Source organism: Nothobranchius furzeri, chromosome 6, assembly GCF_043380555.1.
Source record: "Nothobranchius furzeri strain GRZ-AD chromosome 6, NfurGRZ-RIMD1, whole genome shotgun sequence".
In the NCBI taxonomy this organism is placed as follows: domain Eukaryota; kingdom Metazoa; phylum Chordata; class Actinopteri; order Cyprinodontiformes; family Nothobranchiidae; genus Nothobranchius; species Nothobranchius furzeri.
In genome coordinates, this window is record NC_091746.1 from 71,368,689 (window position 1) to 71,393,871 (window position 25,183).

At 44.5% G+C, this 25,183-nt stretch overlaps 2 protein-coding genes across 4 annotated transcripts in view; one reads left to right on the top strand and one right to left on the bottom strand.

Moving 5' to 3' along the window:
- The window catches only part of dcc (DCC netrin 1 receptor), a 348,912-nt gene that overhangs the window by 142,326 nt on the left and 181,403 nt on the right, over window positions 1-25,183 (top strand). For all 3 annotated transcript variants that reach the window (XM_070552526.1, XM_054744659.2, XM_054744660.2), the window contains exon 12: window positions 4,157-4,206. In XM_070552526.1, the coding sequence (XP_070408627.1) occupies window positions 4,157-4,206 (50 nt within the window). The remainder of the gene's footprint in view (window positions 1-4,156; window positions 4,207-25,183) is intronic.
- Window positions 8,641-10,204, bottom strand: LOC139070373 (octapeptide-repeat protein T2-like). Its single transcript, XM_070552527.1, has one exon. It carries the CDS (start codon window positions 9,513-9,515, stop codon window positions 8,880-8,882), a length of 636 nt encoding a protein of 211 aa, XP_070408628.1. The 5' UTR covers window positions 9,516-10,204; the 3' UTR covers window positions 8,641-8,879.

Below are 25,183 nucleotides of genomic sequence, written 5' to 3' on the forward strand. Positions count from 1 at the left end.
TTAAATGAACCATCCGTTTATTTCAGACACTATGATTCCTAAACGTGATGCCACTTCATTACATCCTGCAGCTCGGGGGAGGTCCCACCGCAGGGGCGGAGCTTAAGTATCTCAGGGTCTCGTTCATGATGGATTCAGATATGCTGGTTCATCCACGCTCCAGCTCTCAGCTTCGGTCTCGAGCTTTGGAAAACGACCAACAGAAGCAGAAGTTTTTGTCTTATTGAAATCCTTGTTCAACAGTTTTATGTGACGATTCTGACCAAGACAGCCGCACAAAAACCAGTTTAGACACAAACACAAAGGTTCAAACAGTAGAAACAGCTCCTAAAAGCATTTACTGGTCTGACCTCTGACCTCTGAGACCTTTAACACCTGTAAAGCAGCCCAGAGAAACCGGATCGTAGTTCAGCCGATCCCACTGACCCAGAACCGTCTCAGAGCTCAGACAGGAACGACCTGGAGGAGAGCCATAGCTCGTTCCTGTCTAGAGGGATCATGTCTCTGGAACGCTTGGGAATCCCAACAGAGGAGCTGATGGAGGTGACTGCTCTGGAGGCCCAAACCCAGCTTCTGAGATGAGTTCCTCCAGGTTCCGCTGGATTTGGTTGTGATTCCTACAACCGGGAGCGGGATATTAAACACTTGTCCTGACACTCCTGATGGCTGAGTCATGGGGCCAATGAGGACTTCCTGAAGGGATGTAGATCAACAGTTTCCTCTGTGGGAAGACGAATCAGACCAGCGTGGGAGCACAGCGATGAGTCAGCAGTTTGAGGTTTGCGCTGAAGCATCATGGGAAAACCCCAGTAAAGCTGAGCTCCTTAGAGAAACAGTAAAGTCACAATAATCCTCAGAGATAAGAGACTAGAGGTCAGCTTCAAGGTCAAGGTTCACCCCAGTTGGACCGTCCTTCTCTGAGACAAAGTGGACGTGATGGAGAACACCGAGGAGGACACCCTGCTGCTAGCATCCCTGCTAATGATCCACGGAGCTTCTGGGAGATCCTCCTCTGGACCGGAGCATTCTGATGAATCACATCAGCTCCACAGCCGGAGACGCTACTTCCTGTTTCAGATTTACCGCGAACGAACCCGCGAGCTCAAGCCAATAACATCTACCCAACCAGTCCCACCGGGCCGTACCGGGCTCAGTTACAGAACCTCAGTGAATGGGCCAGGTGCTGCTCATTACCTGTGTGTGTGTGTGTGTGTGTGTGTGTGTGATAACCAGCTGCTCTCTCAGCTGCTCCTGCTGTCAGGAGCTTCATCTGGGACACGGAGGTCTTTAATTAGGCAGCTGGACTTCTTTGGTTTCTTGGAGACGTTTCTCTTCTCATCCGAGGAGCTTTGTCACTTCTGACTGGGATAAGCTGTAGATGTCTGTTGTCGTTTAACCAGCAGAAACTACTCTGAGTACCCCTCCTCTCTACCGCCTGATGAGTCGGTGTGTGGATTAGATGCAGGACGGTGTGACCTAGACTGAAGATGCTTAGGAGTGAGGCCCAAAGCTGCGTTATCGGTACTGGAAAGGTGAAATCTAAGCCCCGCCCCTATTTAAAGTGGGGTCTTTACGTATGGCATAGATGGCTTCTTTTATTTGTTCATCAGCACATGACCTCTGTGAGGATCGCTTCCTCCTCCAGGAGCTCTTCCTCCTCCAGGAGCTCTTCCTCCTCCAGAAGCTCTTCCTCCTCCAGGAGCTCTTCCTCCTCCGGGAGCTCTTCCTCCTCCAGGCATTCTGTCTCCTCCAGGAGATCTTCCTCCTCCAGGAGCTCTTCCTCCTCCAGAAGCTCTGTCTCCTCCAGGAGCTCTTCCACCTCCAGGTGTTCTGTCTCCTCCAGGAGCTCTTCCTCCTCCAGGAGCTCTTCCACCTCCAGGAGCTCTTCCACCTCCAGGAGCTCTTCCTCCTCCAGGAGCTCTTCCTCCTCCAGGAGCTCTTCCTCCTCCAGGAGCTCTTCCACCTCCAGGAGCTCTTCCTCCTCCAGAAGCTCTGTCTCCTCCAGGAGCTCTTCCACCTCCAGGAGCTCTTCCACCTCCAGGAGCTCTTCCACCTCCAGGAGCTCTTCCTCCTCCAGGAGCTCTGTCTCCTCCAGGAGCTCTTCCACCTCCAGGAGCTCTTCCTCCTCCAGGAGCTCTTCCTCCTCCAGGAGCTCTTCCACCTCCAGGAGCTATTCCTCCTCCAGAAGCTCTGTCTCCTCCAGGAGCTCTTCCTCCTCCAGGAGCTCTTCCACCTCCAGGAGCTCTGTCTCCTCCAGGAGCTCTTCCTCCTCCAGGAGCTCTTCCACCTCCAGAAGCTCTGTCTCCTCCAGGAGCTCTTCCACCTCCAGGTGTTCTGTCTCCTCCAGGAGCTCTGTCTCCTTCAGGAGCTCTTCCTCCTCCAGGAGCTCTTCCACCTCCAGGAGCTCTTCCTCCTCCAGGAGCTCTTCCACCTCCAGGAGCTCTTCCTCCTCCAGGAGCTCTTCCTCCTCCAGGAGCTCTTCCACCTCCAGGAGCTCTGTCTCCTCCAGGAGCTCTTCCTCCTCCAGGAGCTCTTCCTCCTCCAGGAGCTCTTCCTCCTCCAGGAGCTCTGTCTCCTCCAGGAGCTCTTCCACCTCCAGGAGCTCTTCCACCTCCAGGAGCTCTGTCTCCTCCAGTAGCTCTTCCTCCTCCAGGAGCTCTGTCTCCTCCAGGAGCTCTGTCTCCTCCAGGAGCTCTGTCTCCTCCAGGCGTTCTGTCTCCTCCAGGAGCTCTGTCTCCTCCAGGCGTTCTGTCTCCTCCAGGAGCTCTGTCTCCTCCAGGAGCTCTGTCTCCTCCAGGAGCTCTTCCTCCTCCAGGAGCTCTGTCTCCTCCAGGAGCTCTTCCTCCTCCAGGAGCTCTGTCTCCTCCAGGAGCTCTTCCTCCTCCAGGAGCTCTGTCTCCTCCAGGCGTTCTGTCTCCTCCAGGAGCTCTGTCTCCTCCAGGAGCTCTGTCTCCTCCAGGAGCTCTGTCTCCTCCAGGCGTTCTGTCTCCTCCAGGAGCTCTTCCTCCTCCAGGAGCTCTTCCTCCTCCAGGAGCTCTGTCTCCTCCAGGAGCTCTGTCTCCTCCAGGCGTTCTGTCTCCTCCAGGAGCTCTTCCTCCTCCAGGAGCTCTTCCTCCTCCAGGAGCTCTTCCACCTCCAGGAGCTCTTCCTCCTCCAGGAGCCCTTCCTCCTCCAGGAGCTCTTCCTCCTCCAGGAGCTCTTCCTCCTCCAGGAGCTCAGTCTCCTGCAGACGCTCGATGTCGACACTAATGAACTTCAACAGAAAAAGAGCTGCTTTCATCCAGAGAACGTGATGAGCCGTCCAAGCCTTCCGTATTGTGGACCTTCCTTCTGCGGTGCGGCGATAACAGCGACTCGTGGGCTAATTGGATCCACAGTAAAAGCCGGAGCGACGGGAAGCAGCTGAACGAGCAGATAAGCTGCTGGTTCTCCATCACACATCCGACTGGCCGGCTCACTAAAGACGAAGCAGATTCTAACTCTGAGTTTCATCTCGGGTCTGATTTGTTAACAGAAACATAAATCTGTTACCTTCTCATCATCGCCTCCCTTTTATTCTGCAAGCGTTTTCCAGATGTTTCCATCTTCCCCTTTTCTGGGATTTATTTATATTTTTTAAAGACCTTTTCAGCTTTTTATGTTTCTTTTGAGTCTTTTCAACGTTTCTTTATTTTCTTTATTTTATTTTTGACCCTTATCAGTCGTCGCTCCTGACTTTAGAGCATCCAGAACCTGGTCTGGCTGGAGCAAACGTGCTTCTGGACGAAATCTTTCCGAGCGTGTAGTGACAGCTGTTAGCGTTGCCGTGGTGATCTTGTTTCTCAGCGGCGAAACACTCTCATCCCTGAGACTGAACGCCATTACAGCATTGGTTCCTCCGCTTCCTGTCGGTGATGATGTCATCAGGACTGACACCCCTCACACCAAACTTGAAACCAAATCGTATCCCAGAAACTTTTTTTTCCCAGCGGAAGTAAAAAAAATAAGCGTTTGAAATTGGAATTCTGTGTTTTTTACATGAAGTCCTCGTTTTCCTGAAGTGTGAAAGTCACCAGCAGCTAAACTTCCTCTGGAATGACCCTTTGACCTTTCTTCTCTGTTTCAAACCGAATGTATTTCATGTTTGATCTGATGGTTGGATTTTGTGTCTCCACAGTTCCCAGCGCTCCTCCTCAGAACATCACATTAGAGGTCGTCCTCTCCAGGGTGAGTTGAAATGTCCTTCCTGACTTTCCGTCCCGGCTTCTGTCCTGATCCTGCCGACATCAGGATAAATGAGTCAGTAGAGTTGTTGTGGTCGGCTAAATTTGGAGTTTCTCTGCAAGACCTGTGGGAATGTTCTCCTAGAGCTGTTATTCCTCCTGCGGGTGTCGGAGGAGAAGTTGTTCCCGAAGCGCCGGTGTTTCCGAGCTGAAGGCTCCGAGTGCTGACACAGGTTGATCTTCAGGTGTGTTTCATAACTGATGACTTTCATCAGAACCGAATCAGAGGTCTGTCTCCAGAGCTCTGACCTTATTTTCCTGACTGATGAACGGGAAGCGTTTCCTGGTTAATGACCTCACAGATTCACGCTGCTGATGTTGTTTAGACAACAAACAACCCAAAAGGTTAAAGCGCATCGCTGCTTAAACAGAAACAACAACAGAGGTTAAACCGGACCCAGATGTTTGAGGCAGCAGAACTGGTTCTAGTTCTGGTTGCTTCTCAGGCAGCAGCAGCAGGAGACGTAATGAATGTCTCCTGAGATGGCTCGAGCAGCTCGTAGCTCCGGTCTACAGAGCCCTGACCTGCTTTAGTTCCCATCTGATGGCTTTCCTGCGTGCTCCTGGTTGATGTTCCTCCACTTGCTGGCTCTTGGCTGATCCATCAGGAATGTCAGACCTTACTGGAACACCAAAAAAAAAAACGGGAAGGTTTCATCAAACTTGGAATCCTGGTTAAGGACAGAAAACCCAGAACAACCTGGTAAATGTCTGACCTTTGACCTTTTAAGTGTTTGCTAAAACAGAAAGCTAAAGAACAAAGACCAGAACATTCGCTAGGCTAACTAGTGCTAATGCTCTACTGGTTAACCCGCCAACCACTGACCAACTATTACACGTCTGGTCAGCTAGAAGTTAATCAGGAAATCAGTACTAAACAACTAGTCAGTGTTCACTACGGGTTGACCAAAGCGTGGTTCCGTATTTGTCATTAGACAGTGTCCAAAATAATTTTAAATATAAAAAATTGAGTTGTGGTGAAGGTCCCACCAAACCTGAACAGGTGACTTTAAAGGAGACCACTAAGTCCACTGATCTCAGGCTCGGGGGGAGAGAGGTCCAGAGTCTGGGGGCCACAGCAGCAGATGATCTGTCACCTTTGACCTTTAGCCTGGTGCTGCACAACCAGTAGGCTTGGGTCACTGGACCTCAGGGACCTGCTGGGGGTGTAGGGACTAAGAAGATCACCAATGTAAGATGGTGCTTGTCCATGTAAGGCCCTATAGACCAGAACCAGGATCTTGAAATGAACCCTGAAGTTGACTGGCAGCCAGTGAAGCTGCAGGAGAAGCGGGGTGATGTGGTTGTGTTTGGAGGACTTGGTCAGAAGCCGAGCACAGGCATTCTGAACCACCTGTAGACGGTTCAGGGAGGTTCTGCTCAGACACGTGAAAAGAGAGTTACAGTAGTCTAAGCGTGAGGAGATGAAGGTGTGGAGAACTGTCTCAAGTTCAGAGATGAAAGATGTCCACGCTGCAGAAAGGAGCTGCCTCATCTCCACATCATTTCCACCAGCATCTGTTTGTTCCGGCGCTGAATAGCCTTCAGCGCGTTGACCCCGACGTTTGCAATAACTACTGAATCACTTCAACAGGATTATCTCCAGTAAAAACGGCTCTGTGTGTTAGAGATGGAGGTGTCCTGCTGAGACCCGACTAGGAGATTTCTGTTGTAGGATCACTTTCTGTGTCTGGGTAATACCAGTCAGTGTGGTGGTCCAGTGGTGGTCAGATGGTCCTGCATTGATCTCTCTCCAGCCACTTGGGCCGGCTCCTCCGGGAGACATAGTCCCTCCAGCGTGTCCCGTGTCTCCCTTTAGGTCTCCTCCCAGTTGGACGTGTCTGGAAAACCTCCCCAGGAGGCATCCTGACCAGATTCCTGAACCACCTCAACTGGCTCCTCTCGACGTGGAGGAGCAGCGGGTCTACTCCGAGCCCCTCCCAGATGACCGAGCTCCTCACCCTGTCTCTAAGGGAGAGCCCAGCCGCCCTGCGGAGAAAACTCATAATGATGTCATGAAAACTACGGCCCAGCCCCACTGTTCACCTGGACAAACACATATCACCTGCCTCCATGTTTGACTTTTAAACCAAGACCACCCGATCATCGGAACGGTCTGATCCAGAATCTGTTTAACCGAAACAAACGGAAACGATTCTTTTCATACCCCACCGACTGAGTCGGCTGTGGACTGAAGAAACCCTCCAAAAAAATCACCTTTCAGCAGAAATCAGGGAGAAACCGTCTCACTTTTCTGCATAATAACAACGTGCAGAAACTCTCAGGTGGGTTTTAAACACCGCGAGTCGACAGGGCCACAGCTGCTGCTTTGAAACGTCTTCATGCTGCAAAATATTCTTGAAATCTGAGTTCAGCTTTAATAATTTTACCAACATGTAAGTTTAGGAGAAAACAACGTGCACGCCAACCCCTGCAGCATTCAGCAGATCACTCTTCAGCTGTCACACAAACTCCATCATGCGCCGCTCGTGTGTGTGTGTGTGTGTGTGTGTGTGTGTGTGTGTGTGTGTGTGTGTGTGTGTGGATCCTGCCTGAGTCACTTTCTCAGCGAGTTGTTGCTGAAGGAGGAAATGTTTCTGCTCCTGTCAGGTTTGTGCTGTCAAACCAACTTTTCAGACAAACGTGACATTTCCTCAACTTTTCCTCCGTTCTGGAGTGGAACCGTGTGTGTGTGTGTGTGTGTGTGTGTGTGTGTGTGTGTGTGTGTGTGTGTGTGTGCGTGTGTGTGTGTGTGTGTGTGTGTGTGTGTGTGTGTGTATACATTCTGCTGAAGCTGGGGAGACTTCAGCCCAGACTCCTCGAGGGAGTTGAGGTGAGGTCACTTTGACTGTTGAATCTGGATCGGGAGAGAACTTTTGGAACATTCAACTATTTATAAAAGCGTTCCCCTCCGGAGTCGAACTTGCCATTAGGCTGAGGAAGGAGTGGGACGCTCAGTGTTCGGGTCACGATGATAAAATGAACTTGTGGGTTTTCAGCAGCTGCTTTAACGTTTGCTTTTGGCAGATTTCAGTTTTAACTCAGAACAAACGCGTCTGTCTGCATAGAGGAAGGCTGATTTCCTTTTTGATGCTTCTTTGTTTTGACTCCTATCAGAAAAGCTTTTTCGGTTTTCTACAACCGAAGAAGCCTCTGGGATAAGGCTCCTTTAAAATCCCACTTCAGTTAACCGACACGGTCATTTGGATTTTAGGGTTAAAACCTCCGTTTGCCTCCTAGCAGGAATAATCAACTCGTTGATGGAAGCGGCGCTACTGTGTTCGCATGAATGTGGACAGAAGACCGAGCTCCGGTTAGCACACCGACGCCACGGCCAGTCCCCGTCACACAGAACCACGATAATTGACGCTAATGTGATCTAGAGGGGAGGATACCTTTATCCTAAACCATAGGTAAACTGACGGTGGCTCAAGAGCTAGGTGCTCACCCCGAAATCAGAAGGTTGCAGGTTCGAGTCCCGCTCAGTCTGTCGCTGTCATTGTGTCCTTGGGCAAGACGCTTAACCCACGGTGGCGCCTGCACTCGACAGCCTCGCCTCTGTCAGTGTGCCCCAGGGCAGCTGTGGCTACATTGTAGCTCATCACCACCAGCGTGTGAATGAGTGAATGGCTTATTGTGTTGTAAAGCACCTTGGGGGGTTCCAGGACTCTGGAGGGCACTACATCAAATACAGGCCCTTTAAGAACAACAGCAAAAGTGTGTTTGCAAGTTGTCAATAGTTTTATTGACCTAAAATGAGTCATTTAACAACCACAAAAACACAGATAAGAGGTTCACTAATAAAAGTAGAACACTAAAAAGCTCCTAAAACCACTTTTAAAAGCACAAGCCGTCATCGGGGGAACCTACGCTAAAGCTACTTCCTGTAGCCAAACCTCATTCACACGCACGCAGCCTTAGAAATTTTCCTAGGTGCGCGTTGCGGAAATTTTGGGCTGTGCGGAGACGCGGTGGAGGGGCGTGGTTGTTAAAATGATGCAATTTCGCCACGCGGAGCCGTGCGGACCTCGCGGACGCGTCAAGCATAAACCTCATGCGGCTTGTCTCTGCAGTGAGCCAATATTCTCCCAAACTGTAGGGGGCAGCATGGAGCTCTACAGCATGCATCCAACACTACACCATAGTAGAAGTAGAAATGACTGTTTACAACATGGCATTCCAGCATTTTTTAACAGCGTCCTCGTCTTTTTCGACAGTGCGAGCTATTTCTCTCCAAGAATTATTAACAACATGTTGATCACGGTGATCTCTGAGAGCTGAATCATACAAATGTCTGTATTTACGAACCTCTGCCATACTAGTTCTTGCCAGTCCGCCATGTTTTTCCGCGTCCGACCGTCTGCGTGGTTAGAAAATTTCCTAGGTGTGCGGTGCGGAAAGTTTGGGCCGTGCGGAGGCGCGGTGGATGGGCATGGTTGTGAAAATGACGCAATTTAGCCGCACGGAGCCGGGCGAACCTCACGGATGCATCAAGCGTAAACCAAGCTTTAAGTGAATTAACCACTCAAACAATCCCTGCAGCGGGCATGAAGCTACCTACCCTGCCAAGGACAGCAACGTCACCCAGCTAGCTAACCTCAAATACAAGCTTCTTCCCTAACCCATTCTTTCCTTCCTTCTTCTTCTTTCTTCTTCTTCTTCTTCTTCTTCTTCTTCTTCTTCTTCTTCTTCTTCTTCTTCTTCTTCTTCTTTCTTCTTTCTTCTTTCTTCTTTCTTCTTCTTCTTCTTCTTCTTCTTCTTCTTCTTCTTCTTCTTCTTTCTTCTTTCTTCTTCTTTCTTCCTTCCTTTTCTTCTTCTTCTTCCTTCTTCCTTCTTCTTTCTTTCTTCTTCTTCTTCTTCTTCTTCTTCTTTCTTCTTTCTTCTTTCTTCTTCTTTCTTCCTTCCTTTTCTTCTTCTTCTTCCTTCTTTCTTCTTCTTTCTTTCTTCTTCTTCTTCTTCTTCTTTCTTCTTTCTTCTTTCTTCTTCCTTCTTTCTTCTTCTTTCTTTCTTCTTCTTCTTCTTCTTCTCCTTTTCCTTCTCCTTTCTTCTTTCTTCTTCTTTCTTCCTTCCTTCCTTCTTCTTCTTCCTTCTTTCTTCCTTCCTTCCTTCTTCTTCTTCCTTCTTTCTTCTTTCTTTCTTCTTCTTCTTCCTTCTTCTTCGTCTTCTCCTTCTCCTCCCCCGTCTTCTTCTACCACCACCAGTTAAAGGAGTGACCTGGAAGTTATTTCTTGTACCCCTAAGAAGCCATTGCATCTTTTTGTTTTACTCTGATATTTGATAAAGATGGCAAGTGGCTAAGGTTGTGCTAGCAATGCTAACAGTGAATTAGAAAAAAAGTTATCAGCTGTATAACAATTTCAAGCTACTTCTTTAATTACCATCAACTGGACATCACAGAGAAATGTAATTTATCTATTCATGAACATGCTGTGTGTGACTCGTCTTCACTCTCTATAGAATCTTCTGTCGCAGATCCGTAGTGAAAAACTGCCGTGAAACTGACTTGTTTGCTTAGAAGGTGGACTGCAGTACCTACATGTGATCACAGGATCTCTAATTTCCCTCTGGGATTAATAAAGTGTCTTTGAATTTGAATTGAATTGAGGATGTACCTTTAAACAGGACTAAAACTGGCCTTTAACCTCGCCTAGCACCAGTTGGTGTAGCATCAGTTTACCTAGCATCAGCTAGCTAAACACCAGTAAACCTAGCTACAACCAGTTAACCTAGCATTTTTTCTTGCTCTCTGGTTTGGAAGCTGTAGTTGTAATCATTACATCTCCCATGATCACACGCTGTGAGTCGGAGGACATCGTCACTAATGGAAATGTTGATCAGAAGGTGTTTAATTGTTGTTGTGATGCTGTCAGAAAGCATGATTGGTGCCATTAGAGTCTAGTCGGATGGACAATACCTCCTTTCTCGTATTTCCGTCCCTCCTTCCTTCCTTTACTCCTCGGAGGAGTTTGGTTTCAGACTCATAATTCACTTTTTTCACACGGATGTGGAAACGTTTCTCCAGCTGCAGAGTGAGCTCAGAACAGATGAGAAAAACGGACTTGCCTTTACAGATGGAAGACAGTTTCTCTCCAGGGTTTTTACCTTCAGCTTGTCAGTTTCATTTGTAGTTTTTTGTGGAGACAATAAACACAGTTAATCAAACAAATTCACTGATAAAAAGCACCGCTGCCATCAGTCGTTATTTGTTCTGCCTGCAGATCAGGCCTCCATTAATGTGCTGATCTGATCATTTCAGCCCGTTTCGACTAACAGATGCTCGTCGTGCTGCTTCCTGTCACACATCTGTGTTGTTCATCATCTCAGGGGTTCTCATTCTGCTGTTTGTCGTCAGGGTGAAAACATGATTATACCCTCAGATACTAAAACGTATAATCATCATCCTGCTGCCATTCATCAGCCCCATCTTCACTAAATCATCCCCTCCTGCAAATCAAACGCTGCCTATCATTACACCTGAGGCTCCGCCTACCTCATCAGCTCAACGGCTTCTAATTAACTCTGATTGGATCAGTGGGTTGTCGGTTTGACGTTGCTGCTTTCCCCCCTGGTTTCTGCTCTTTAACTACATTTCCCATGACTACCTGCTGCAGAAGCAGAAAGCAACCGTGCAAATGAGATATGAATATAAATGCTGTCGATGAAACAAGCTGCTCATAATAAAACCATTCCACCTTAAATCACATTCCTAGGACTTCATCCAGTGGATGCAGAAGATGTAGGATTAACAAAAATAAACTATTAATAACATAAGTAGATGTAGTAGAAGACATTTAGCTGGAATCAAGAGTCGGGTTGTGGGATGTTGCTGTTCGCTTCCTGTCCTGAGCAACTGTTGGATCACCCTGGCAGGTCTGTTGTCATGGCAGCAGCGGTGAAAACCAGGATTCGTTTTATGTTTGACAAATCTTAACTTTAGGGTTCAAAATGTGTGCAAAAAGATCTAAAGTTCTGCCTGAAAGCAGAACAAAATTTGGACGACTTCTTTCATGTTCCCATTTCAACAGAAGTCTGCAAAGATGACGACATAGATTTTACGCACTTTTCCATTCATTTTAAACTTTGTTGAGTCTTGTTTCATCTAAAGGAAAGAATGATAATACACCACGAAACAAAAGAACAAATGAGTGCATTACTCAGCTAAAATGATAATTTTTGTTTTTTACATCTTTTAGTTTCTGATGTATTATTATCTCTAAAAACTAGATGAAAAATTCCTACACTGTAATACATTTTAGGCCAGAATAACTTAAAAACTAAAGTTCAACAGCTGACTTAAAAACTTGAGTCATGTCAACTTAAATGAACACTTTCTTTTAACTCTTTATGTCAAGTTGTACAAATATCATAAATAATATGCAACAAAACAACAACAAAAAAAACAAGAAAAATTAAATGCCAAATCCACCCTGCAAAGTGTGTCACTGAGAGTTTAAAACAAAAGTCATTCTTGTGCAAATATTGGTTAATAATAACTAGTTAATACTAGTTATTAAAATGCAGCAGTTGCTGGATTGGTGCAGTTCAAAGTGGAGTGCATCAAATAAAACAATATTAACATAAAGGTGGGACGTGCTGTAATCCCCCCCCCCCCAGTACCTCAGAAGCCAGGCTGCCTCAGCTCAGCGTGGAGAGTGGCTAGTTTTAGGGTAGAGAGGTCATGTGACCCAGTCAGTGTGTGTTTACCAGTGTTGGGTTGTGTTCATGTTGGTAAACTAGTGTGCGAAGGCTTCACCAACTCCAGCCTGTCTGGACATCGAGTCCACGGGTTTCCAGATCAGAGAAACAACGCCTCTATCTCCGTGCCTGAGGGCGTTTCTGCAGCTGAAAGACGAGACTTCTGTAGCCCGCATCGGTCGGTACCGGGTCAGGGAGGTCCACGCTGGGCTCCGGAGACCCGAGGCGGGGTTTAAAAAATTAAATGCAGATTTCTGGATCTCAGATCACCGTCAGAACCAATTCAGAACCGACCACCATAAGAGATGCGCGGGCCAGCTGGCTTCCGGGTTGGAACCGGATCAGAACTGCCGCCTGGACCACCAGGAGAGGATGTGTGGCTTTTAAAAATACCAGCTCAACTGGCTCGCTGGTGTCTGGGTGGGATCCAGCTCACAGAAGCCCGCATCAGCTCCAGAACTGGATCACAGGCGTCTCTCTCCCTCTCTCTAAGAGCTAAACTACGTTAGGTGAATGGATATTAGCAAGTATGAGACTGCTGACTGACACTCATTAGTATTAATAATATATTAACTGACCGATACTATTTTACTTGTCTGGTACACGATAGTAATCAGTACTGTATTGTGATGCTAACACACGAATTTAAGCTAACATGGTTAAGTCACCAGACACCTGCTGCCCCCCCCCCCCCACCCCCCCACCCCACCCCCACCCCCACCCCCCCACTACTGCTCCTCCTTAATCTCTGCATTGGCCTATGGTTTCTCCCTCTGGTTTGTCTCTGCCCTCTGGGGCGAGCAGCAGACTCATAATTTTATGATTTTGATCCATCGTGAGTATAACTGTAAACATTTAAAGTTTCCTCTGTGTCAGAGCCGCATTGCAATCTATAATTTTTCTCTGGATTAAGCTAACAGGACTCCCTCAGATGACGTCACTTGGTTTGGCAAAAAAAAAGTACTTTTTTTTCACAAAAATGACTCAAAAAGCCTAAATAATTTATGTTTGTGTAAAAATTGTTTAAAACAAGTTTCTATTATGTTTCTCTAAACATTGGTGTCATGGGAGTCTCTAAGCTGCAATTTGCTCTTTAAACCTTAAACTGAACCTTCATCGTGTCTCTGCAGATGTTTGATTCTCAGGTCTCCACTGAGATGTAAAAGCAGCCAGCTAGTGGTGTGGTGTAAACCTCATTAGAAGTAAAGTGCTGGAATTCCAGAGCAGGGATATGGATTTATAATCTATTTCTGTTTCATCGTTTTACAATAAAAACTAGACAGTTTTGTACCTTCTACGCTCAACATCGGTGTTACTGTTACAGGATGTTACGGGCCAGGCTTAGCTCCCATTGGTGCAAATCAAGCCATTCAAATGAAGTTTTTGAGTCACCACCAATGATTTTCTTTACTCCTCGGCTGATCTTCTCAGGGGCGTCCCACAAGGCTCTGTTCTCGTCCTCCTATTTTTGGGTAAAATATTCTGAAGACACACAATTACATTTTTTATGCACATGACTGTCAGACAGGTTCGTGATGCCTGTGAGCACTCTGAGACTGTCCGCGAAAACATGTGTTTCAACAATTTTCAGAGGTGTGAAAAATTCCTGTGTCACCAGAGCGAGGCACTGAGGCGCACACCAGGAAATGAGGAACCCTTGTTCCCTGTTTGTCTCCAACATCCTAGTCAGACACTCAGCTTAATAACTGGTTGAGAAAAGATTTTCCATCCAACGAGGTTTTGTAAAACAGAAGTTTGAGGATCGGCGATGTTATTCTGAACCCGAATAGTTTTGTTTTTAAACAGTGATGGTGTTGAATGTTTTACGCTACTGAGCAAATAGAGACATTCTGGCCTCCATGTGATTGCTCCTTTTACCCAGAGGGTATTACCACACACACACACACACACACACACACACACACACACACACACACAGTCAATGTGATTGCAGCTCTCACCCAGAGGACAAGAACAAACAATCACAGATTGAATTCAGGGAGTGTTTACCCACCTGGTTCTGTGTGTGTGTGTGTGTGTGTGTGTGTGTGTGTGTGTGTGTGTGTGTGTGTGTGTGTGTGGAGGTCACAGGGTGGATGAGGCGTTCTGTATGCAGCTCTCACTCTGCAGCTCTGTATACGAAACATCAGGAGAAAACCACTGAATTAATTCTGGCTGCAGTTTAAAGTTTGGATTTTTTTCATCCATCGATTTTTCCACAAACTGCTCCGCAGCACAAAGAGTCGGCGTTCCGCTGCAGATACAATAACAGCCACTGTAGATCCTAATGGAATGCAGCGGAGCCGCGGTTTCCCTGGGATCAGCAGCAGTGGAGTTTCTGAGAGGTCATTTATAATTTTTATTAGAGCTTCAGGTTTTTGTTTCCTCAGTAGAACATTTCACCGTTTTTCTCTCTGAACCTTTTCAGTGAAATATTACAGGTTTATGCATCAACTAGATCTTGCTGACCTGCTCAGACACGCTTCCTGTTTACATTATTTACTGTTTTTCACATTTTCTTTCAGAGTATTTTATCAACGTCAACTTCTTTATATGTGGTTTTGTTTCATAAATATTTTTATATCATTCTGTGTTTGTAAAAATTGTCTTAATTCAACAATTATTTATTTCAAAAAGCCAAATTTCATAATTTTTAAAAGTTTATTAGTTGTAACTAAATATATTAATGTAATAGTTCATATTATTTAAAAATAAATGAATAACTAGAAATTAAACTTACTTATTTTTTACATACATGTATACACATTTCTAGCTGTATTTAATTATGGCAGTTATTTATTTCATTGATATTATTTAATACTTGGTTGTAGAATTGCAGAATACTGACTATTCATAACTAATTACTTATATATTCAACAAGTATTTATCAGTATTTTATTGTTCATTGATAAATATTCATTTATTACTGATATCAACCTTTTAGTTTTACTTTTATTACATTTTACTACATGCGTACTTGTACACAGTGGGTACAGAAAGTATTCAGACCCCTGTCTGGTTTTCACCCTTTGTAATATTGCAGCCATTTGCTAAAATACTCCTTAATGCACACACAACACCTCATATTGACAGAAAAACAAAGAAATATTGCTGATTTATTTAAAATTAAAGTTGAAAAGTCACATGGTCCTAAGTATTCTGACCCTTTTCTCAGTATTTAGTAGAAGTAACGTTTGAGCGAACACTGCCATGAGATGCAACACGATCTGCCATTCCTCCTTGCAGATCCTCGCCACTTCTGTCAGGCTGGGTGGTGAACGTTGGTGGAGCCATTTTTAAGTCTCCAGAGATGCTCAGTTGGGTTTAAGTCGGGGCTCTGGCTGGGCTATTCAAGAACAGTCCCAGAGTTGCCGTGAAGCCACTGCTTCGTTATTTTAGATGTGGTCCAGTCCGAGGTCCAGAGCACTATGGAGAAGGTTCTTGTCCCGTATATCCCTGTAGTTTGCCGCTTTCATCGTTCCCTCGATAGCAACCAGTCTTCCTGTCCCTGCAGCTGAAAAACACTCCGACAGCATGATGCTACCACCGCCGTGCTTCACTGTGGTGACTGTATTGGACAAGCGATAAGCAGTGCCTGGTTTTCTCCACACTCAGCGCTTAGAGCTAAGGCCAGGAAGTTCTATCTCGGTCTCTTCAGACCAGAGAATCTAATTTCTCACCATCTTGGGGTCCTTCAAGTGTCTTTTAGCAAACACCATGTGGGCTTTCATGTGTCCTGCACTGACGAGATGCTTCCGATGGGCCACTCTGCCATAAAGCCCTGACTGGTGGAGGGCTGCTGTGATGGTTGACTTTCTACAACCTTCTCCCATCTCCTGACTGCATCTCAGGAGCTCAGCCCCAATGATCTTTGGGTTCTTCTTTACCTCTCTCACCAAGGCTCTTCGACCAGGCGTTCTGCTCTAGGAAGGATTCTGGCTGTCCCAAATGTCTTCCAGTTAAGGATTATGGAGGCCACCGGGCTTTTAGGAACCCTAGGTGCAGCAGATCTAACCCTTGCCACAATTCAGTCTCTGAGCTTTTCAGGCAGTTCCTCTGACCTCATGGTTCTCATTTGCTCTGACCTGCATTGTGAGCTGTAAGGTCTTATATAGACAGATGCTTGGCTTTCCTTATCAAGCCCAGTCAGTATAATCAACAACAGCTGGACTCCACTGAAGGTGTAGCACCATTTCAAGGATGAGCAGAAGAAAGGGAAAGCGCCTGATTTAAATAAATGAGCAGAGGGTCTAAATGCTTAGGACCATGTGATGTTTCCGCTTGGCCTTTTTGTAACTCTGCAGAAAATTTCTACATTTCTGTGTTGTTCTATCAGTATGGAGAGCCGTGTGCACATTAATGAGGAAAAAATATTTAATTGATTTTAGCAAACGGCTGCAGTATAACAGAACGAAAGCTTGACGGGGGGTCTGAATACTTTCTGTTTGTTCACATCACATTTAAATGATTTCCTCAATAGGTAAGTGACTATGCATTACCAGGGTATCCGCGGGTCCTTAAAAAGTCTTAAAGTCTTAAATTTGCTTTTCCAAATTTAAGGCCTTAAAAATCCTTAAAAATGGCAAATAATCCTTAAATAGTTTCCAAAGGTCTTCAATTATCAAAGACCCAATAAACACGATTCTTTTATTTCTATAAAATGTTCGTGAATTTCTAGTTAGTTCAGCATATTTTGTGTACGATGTTGGCGTAAGTGGAACCGTACACATTCGGTTGGTTGTGAAAGGGGGCTATTTTTAGATGAGCACATTAGCTGGTAAATCTAGTGGGAGCTTGCGCCATGGGGAAGTGCAACATTAATGGTAACTGGATGGCTAATCCCACGTTTACAACGTGGTTAGCACCGGTTCCAGGCAATAGCTGGAAATTATAGCTTAAATTTAATTTAAAAAAATAGCTTCAATTTGGTCAAAGTGGCCTTAAAAAAGGTCTTAAGTCTTAAATTTGTCTCCTTTAAACCTGCAGATTCCCTGATTACATTTACCTACTAACTAGTTACTAATAACCATAATAATAATAATAATAGATTAGATTTATAAAGTATTTTCCATTGGTCATGCAGTTCGGCAGGCTCCATCATTGGCGGTTTTTAAATCTCGTTTAAAGACCGACTTCTACGATGTGGCTTTTAGACAGTGACTCGTTTGAGTGTTTTATTGTGTTCTTAGTATTCTTCGTGTTTTATCTGCTTTTGATCGGTATTTTTATCCTCTGTTTCAGTTGCTTAGATTGGTCGTGTTTTGGTTCAGCCTGTGCAGCCCTTTGGGCAGCTCCCATGCTGCGTTTTAAACCTGCTTTATAAATAAACTATGGTATGGTACGCACTCTCACATTCACGCATTGTCAAAGATGGAAAACTACTCCGTAGCCACAGCCGCCCTGGGGCGGACTGACAGAGGCGAGGTTGCCATAGTGATCCATCGGCGTCTCTGACCATCACCAACCTCGGTGGGGGAAGCAGCAGAACACCATGGCAGGGACTGGGATCGGTCCTCCGATCAGTGTTGGGAGTAACGCGGTACAAAACTAATGAATTACTGTAATGCATTGCTTTTGCTGTAATGTGGTAATGTAAGGCATTACAGGGAAAGAAAATGGTAATATTTACTTGGTACAATTGTCAGTAACGCGGTAATTACAATTGTCAGTAACACGGTAATTACAATTGTCAGTAACGCGGTAATTACACTGCATTTTTAAACCCAGAATCAAGATGTGGGTTATTCAAATTGCGGGAAGCCTGAAAAAAGATCCAGTATCCACATATATGACGTAATTTATGGACTCAGCTTTGCGGGCATTCTATGAGCAGAGAGGACGCAGCGGTAACGGCTCAAATACTCCAGCTGCGTCCTGCACGCGGCCGCTGTTATATTCACTAAATCGCTCCACCAAAACAAAGTCATTCACCTGCGATCGTTTATATCAGCCCATATTCTCTGGTACTTCACGTACTTTTCAGCTGAGTTCATAATCTGTGCTCCGGTGATTTCAACTCATTGCTGCTGGAGCGCTGCGCATATTAAGCTTTTTTTGCGTTCGGTAGATCCCTTTGGCTGATTAGTTAGAAAGTAGGAAATCTATGAAACAGTTTTTCTTGAAGACGGAGAAAACATGCAGCACGCAGGAAGGTTAGAGAGAGAAAGGGCCGGAAATTATTCAAATAAAATCAAGAAAACAAAACAAAGTGCTTGAAAAGAAAAAAAGTCGGCAGATTTATCCCCAATACACATTTACCAGTGAAAAGCAATAATATATAAGCATTTAATATTTCTACATGTGATAGAATCAGATCACCCCAGAAGTCAGTCCCACATCCAGGGCCGTATCAAGGCATTTGGGGACCAAGGCAAATATAGGCTTGGAGCCCCCACCACCTCACTCCCTGCTCAGTTAATCTAAGATGGCAGTGTGCTGAGAGTACAGATTGTTGTTGCTTTTATTTAATAAACAATCATTTTAAAGCACTGTTATTATATCTGACTGTTTTTAACAGCAATCCTAGCTCAGACACCACATCACCTTCCACATATATGTCATGAGCTCACTGAGCGTCACATTACCATTCATACTGAAGTTGTTTTGGTGAAAGTAACTTAAAGTAATGCAAAAGTAGTGTAATGCCTTACATTTTTAAATCAGTAATATTGTAATGTAATTAATTACTTTAAAATGAGGGTAACAAGTAATAAATAATGCATTACAGTTTTGAAGTAACTTGCCCAACACTGCCTCCGATCACCGGGCGACCCGCTGTACCTCCTGAGCGTCTGCTGCCCCGTGGCCCATCCTAAAACTATCGAATCATTTTAAATCTAGACTTTTTATAGACAAAATATATTTAGTATTTAGTATGTTTTTCATGTACTTATTAGTACTTCACTTCAGCTTTACCATTCAGATGAAAACGATGCTTATCTTTATTTGTGTTTGACAGCTTATCCTCTTAGACACGTGTTTTCTGTACACCTCTCTGCTTCTTCCTCATGTCCTCTCAGGGAAAATTAAAACGAACAAAACCGGAGCGGTTTGAAGGCAGCGAGTAAGGCCACGGCTCCGTTTACCCCGCCGCTCCGCTCTGTCCGACAGCGGCTGAATACAAAACAGCTGGAATATTTTCTTCCTGACATTTTTAGTTCCGATCGGAGTGAAAAAGCACAGTTTCACTCTTACAAAACGTTTTAGCGTGATGTTGCTTCTGACTGAGTCAAACCCACAGTTACAGCATGAATGTAGCACTGAACTCCATCTCGCTGCTGAAAACCCGTTTTATGAATTATTGTTATGTCTGGATTCATCAAAAGAAGCAACTTAAGCACAGAAACATGATCCTAGTCTGTCTTATCTATAAAATAAGGAAACAAAGGTTTAATTTCAGACTCTGTTGATCTAATCTGTTGTATTTCCCAGTTTTGTTAACCTCTTAATATCTAATAATCCACATTCATTGTTGGAGAAAGTTAATTAAAAAAGTCATTAGTTATTTTAACTCATTTATTCTTTTGAAAGCAAATGAGTACTGTAGTTACAGTATAACAAAAGTAACTGAATACCAGGAAAAGTTACTATTTTCTTGATTTTTTTCATAAAAATATAGAAGAGAATTATGTATCCCATCCTGATAGAACTTACTACAATTAGAATAAATGACTACAATAATGAAATATATATTATAGATCTGTACATGAAGAAGTTTAAGTCAAATTGTTTGTCATAGAAGTGATTAAGTGAAATAAATGGTGCCTAAAGGAAGGAACTAAAACAGGAATAAGACGCTTTTAACAGCACTTCTCAGGATAAAGATGACCAGACACTTTAAAAGAACCATAAAAATAAAAGAAAGGTTTAAAAAGATCATTAACTCATTCACTGCCAGCCGTTTCTCACACTTTTCACTGTTTTTTTAAGAGTGACATAACGTTGTGCGCTAGGATGATGTCGACGCCAAAACAACCAAAACAAAGCGGAGACTCACCTCTTACATCAGGAAGAATCCGTGCGTTTCGAGCGTTATCCGTTCTTTCATAATCCGGTGTTGAATTGTGATCGGCAGAAGCTTTTCCGGTTCGCGCCTCACTTTTTTTTACAGCAGCGGCCCAAAACGATCTCCTAACACATGGATGTTCTGCTTCCTGATCACGTGACGTGTGACGTACGCGGATTAAGAGCGACTTTAGAGCTGAGATGTTGGTTCTCACGGAGCGGGGGCTCGTCCGACGCCCACACAGTAAAAACATGCAAATGACGGCTTTAGTCGTCATTGGCAGTGAACGAGTTAAAGGTGTTGAACGCTGAAAAATACATGTTTTACGTATTATTTCTGATTCTAACGGGTCACTCTGAGTGTTTCATGCAGGCTGAACATGAAATAGTCTCCTACACCTATCTCCTGCAGTAGCTCCTGATAGAAAACAGACGGTGAAACTCTAGGATTAGAAAATCCTGACAGATCTACGTCAACCCTCCTTTCCACCGGAGCCGTCAGCAGCACGTCATAGCTGCTGATAGGAACCGCTGTGGTCAACAGAACCTTTTCCACCGCAGCCGCCAGCAGTGCGAGTCGGCCGCGTCTCAGGAGCAGCATGTCGCGGCCGTTACGCGCCGGTTCTATTTTCTAAGTGCGACGCCTCTGAAACGGGTCAAGTTCGACATTTTTGGGGAAGGAAAGACAGGAAATCGGATGCGGAAATGGAGAGAAGCTTCCCGAGATTTTCAGAATAAAGAAACGTACTGCCTTCCAGTTGCTTTACTTTAAAAAAAAAGTCATCACCTAGCTAGCGGTCTCCTTTGTTTTTCCATAATGGACGACGAGAGATTGATTACTGAAGTGGAGAAGTACCCAATCCTGTTTGATCCCAGTCACAGTTTTTATAAAGACACGTCAAGAAGGATAACGCATGGAGTGACGTATCCGGGGTTTTGGGACAAGATGGTGAGTTTATGCTAATTATTAACGTGATTTCTGTATGGTCAGTTATGCTGACGCGTGATTTTGCTAATGTCGCGTGACTACGTGCTCTGTCGGTGACGGCTGCTCCCCTGCTGCTTCGTGTCTCGTGGGAAGGGCCAAGCAGCAGCTTACGCGAGCAAGAAGTGCTGCTGCAGTAATGTGCTGCTGACGGCTCCGGTGGAAAGGAGGGGTCACGCTGTCACTAACATTCATGGACTCACCCATCTGGACTCACGACGGGGAAGGCGGTTGTTGGTTTAGCGTCCAGGAAACAGCAGAGAACGTCTCTGCTAGTAGGACATGAGCACAGGAAATACGGGATGAACCGCTGTGATCTACTGCTCACGCCTTCGTCGTTGCCTACTGGCTGTGACTCTCCTCCCCTCCACCCCCCAGCTGCCAGCCAGGTAATGACAGCTTTAGCTAGGGATGTTCCGATCACAATTTTTGGTTCCCAATCCAATTCCGAGTTATTTGATTTTGAGTATTTTTCAATACCGAGCCCCAACCGATACTTTTTAGGAAGTCATTAAAATAAGAGGAAAACACATCCAAGTTGTCTTTCACTTGTTTAGGAAGTAAACAGGCTAACTTTTCCCGCCTGTAGCTGCCGCTCAGCTCTGGTGCTGCAGGAGAACTACAAACCCCACGTTTAGCAGTTTCTATGTTCATCAGCGTACCTTTGTCTGTCGGCTGGTTTCGCCTTTTTGTCTGAGTTCGCTCAGAACTGGGACTGTTGGAGGCAAACTGGGAATTAATGGAGACTGGTGATTCACTTTATTGACGCCCGAAGGGAAAAGCTGAAAGTGAAAGCAGCCTGTTTCCAAGACAGCGAGTGATGGAGCCGTGCCCTTTCCAGCATGTTGAATGCCCAGTGTGCACACATGAAAGGGCCTGCTGCTCCGTCCGGTTGAAACTACCACCAAGCTGCAGACATGTTGGCTCCACGCTAGCCTGCTTGCTAACAGCTGCACCTTGGTGTCTGAGTCGCTGCCTGCCTAAATTTAGTGACGTTAAGGTGTTGTTTTCTTAGAAAAGAATATTGACGTAGAGGAACTTATTGATGAGGATGAAAGTCGTGTTTGTTGTTTTAAAAGGTTAAAACAGATTTATTTCTCCCCATCCTTTTAAAATCACATGATTGTGATGCTTCTATAGCTTCAGCGTACCTCGCTGCTGAATTAAGAGTAATGCGCCACAATGAATACTTTACCAGTGAATACTTTTTGGTGCTTTTTTGTATTTCAAAACAAATAAATGTCATTTTTAACAGATAAACTTTTTAAATCAGATCAGGGTGAACCTGACCTGTGGTTACCATGGTGGCCCTAATGAGCCACTGGCTGCGGCTTTAACATTTATGTGGATCTCTTCCCTCATCATACCAAAACATTACAAAAATGCTGGAATCTCTGAGCTGCTCAGATTTCCCAAAAATCTTTTCTAGTTGATCCTGTTTTGAGCATCTCTGTTTAAATCTACATGGAACGTTCTACATCAGACTTGCTCCACCAGCGCTGTTAAATAAACAGTCAGTGTTTCCTCCTGGGATCAATAAATTATCTCACAGCGATCGGCCGGAAGGAGAAATAGGATTTTCTCTCTGCTCTGGAAGGGCATTTGGTGGCTCGGCTGTCGTCTTTCATGGACGGTTTCCCTGCTCGTGTCTTTGTGGGAGTTGTTAGAACATGAATTTAACTCGGGTATCATTTCCATGGAGACCTCCCGTAGAACGATGTTCTGTCAGAGTGGCTAATTAGTTAATGAAGCACGTGGCGGTGCCCGAGCGGAGAGGGTGTGTGCAGGAATTTGGCGGACTCCTATTTTATTTCATTTGCAGCCCTCTCCATCACCGCGCCTCTCGTCTCCTAATCAGGTCTGCTGTAATCAATTAGCAGGATGAGGAGCAGCAGAGGGAACAGGTGCAGCTAAATGTTAATGAATTCCTCCGTGGCTGCACACGGCGCAACTCTGGCGTAATATTTAAACCACTGCTGGTTGGATGGCTGCCGGGAAACACACACACACACACACACACACACACACACATACACACACGCACACACACACACACACACATACACACACGCACACATACACACACACACACACACACACACACCACACACACACACACACACACACACACACACACACACACACACACACACACACACACACAAACAAGCATGCACAAACACACACACATACACACATACACACACACACACACACATGCAAACACACACACTCTCACAACTCTGTGGCCATGTGTGTGTGTGTTTGTGTACGTGCGTGTGGGGTGTTGAGTGTGCGTGCGTGTGTGTGTGTGTGTGTGGGGGGGGGGGGTGGTTGTGTATCGATAACTGTATCATAGCAACAGGAGCGATGGTTCTGATTGTCTGAGGGCCATAAGGTGGATGTTATAATGAGATGTCAGAAATAAACCGTCCATCCATTTTCATCCGCTTATCCGGAGTCGGGTCGCGGGGGCAGCAGCCTAAGGCGAGAGGCTCAGACTTCCCTCTCCCCAGCCACTTGGGCCAGCGCCTTCGGGGGAATCCCAAGGCGTTCCCTGGCCAGCTGAGAGACATAGTCCCTCCACCGGGTCCTGGGTCTACCTTTTGGTCTCCTCCCCGTTGGACGTGCCCGGAAAACCTCACCAGGGAGGCGTCCAGGAGGCGTCCTGACCAGATGCCCGAGCCACCTCAACTGGCTCCTCTCGATGTGGATGAGCAGCGGGTCTACTCTGAGCCCCTCCCTCCACATCTGCACCGCACTGCAGCCACACGAAAACCAGACCACAGCTGCTCCGCCTACGGTCTAAAAGAGGCTTAAGAGAACAAAGTTGTCAATCAGTAAAGAACAATAAAGCTTCTGAGCTGCCAGATGTGCTAACGTAGTTCTTTCTGTTGCTAACGGCAACCAAATAATCTGTAGGGAATCTTCTTCACATGCAGTGGACAGCCTCTGTCAGTGCAACCCAGAGCAGCTGTGGCTACGTTGTAGCCCATCATCACATGTGTATGAATGGATGAATGACTGTTTAGTTGCAAAGCACCTCAGGGGTTGTAGAACACTAGAACATGGTGCATCAAGTAAAGACTATGAGGAGGATAACGGTGATGAAGATAACAGTGAGTGAGTGAATGTGAGTGTGCGTGAATAATGGGAAGGGCTTTGGGTGTATTGACAAGTGCTATGTAAATCCAATCCATTGTTATTGTTGTTGTTATTATTAGTATTATTATTGTTGTTATTGGTATTCTTCTTCTTCTTATTGTTATTATTTTTGTTGTTGGCATTATTCAATTCAATTCAATTCAAAGATACTTTATTAATCCCAGAGGGAGTTTCAGTACACAATTCTGAGATCAGACATACATGACAAGAATTGGTGACTGTGGTCATTTGCAACCGGAGTTGCGCTAGAGGGTTTATATGAGGATAGAGTCAGGTGTAACAAATATTATTATTGTTATTGTTGTTATGATTATTATGATTATTATTATTATTGATATTAGTATAATAATTATTATTGTTGTTAGTAGTAGTATTATTAATATTAATAATATTATTAGTATTCTTATTATGATTGTAAGTATTATTATTATTATTAATGTAATAATTATTATTATTGTTGTTGGTATTATTATTAGTATTGTTATTGTTGGTATAATTTTTACTATTATTAATGCTATTATTATTATTGTTGGTATTATTATTTTATTAGTATTGATATTGTTATTATTATGATTGTTATTATTAATGTTATTATTATTATTATTGTTGTTTTTGTTATCATTATTATTATTAATGCTATTATTATTATTATTGTTGGTATTAGTATTAGTATTGTTATTGTTATTCGTGCTATTATAATAATTATTATTATTGGTATTAGAATAATAATAATTATTGTTTTTCATATTATTATTATTATTATTATTATTATTATTATTATTATTATTACTATTAATAATATTATTAGTATTCTTATTGTGATTGTAAGTATTTTATTATTAATGTTATTATTATTGTTGTTAGTATTATTATAGTACTGCTATTGTTATTATTATTATTGTTAGTATTAATACTATTAGTGTTGTTATTGTTATTGTTGTTATTATTATTGTTAGTAGTATTAGTATTATTTTTATTAGGAATGATAATAATGATTAGGAATAATGTAGAACTTTGGGGGAACTGGAGAAAGCCTCGTGTGAGCACAGGGGTTCACAGACAGGATGACAGC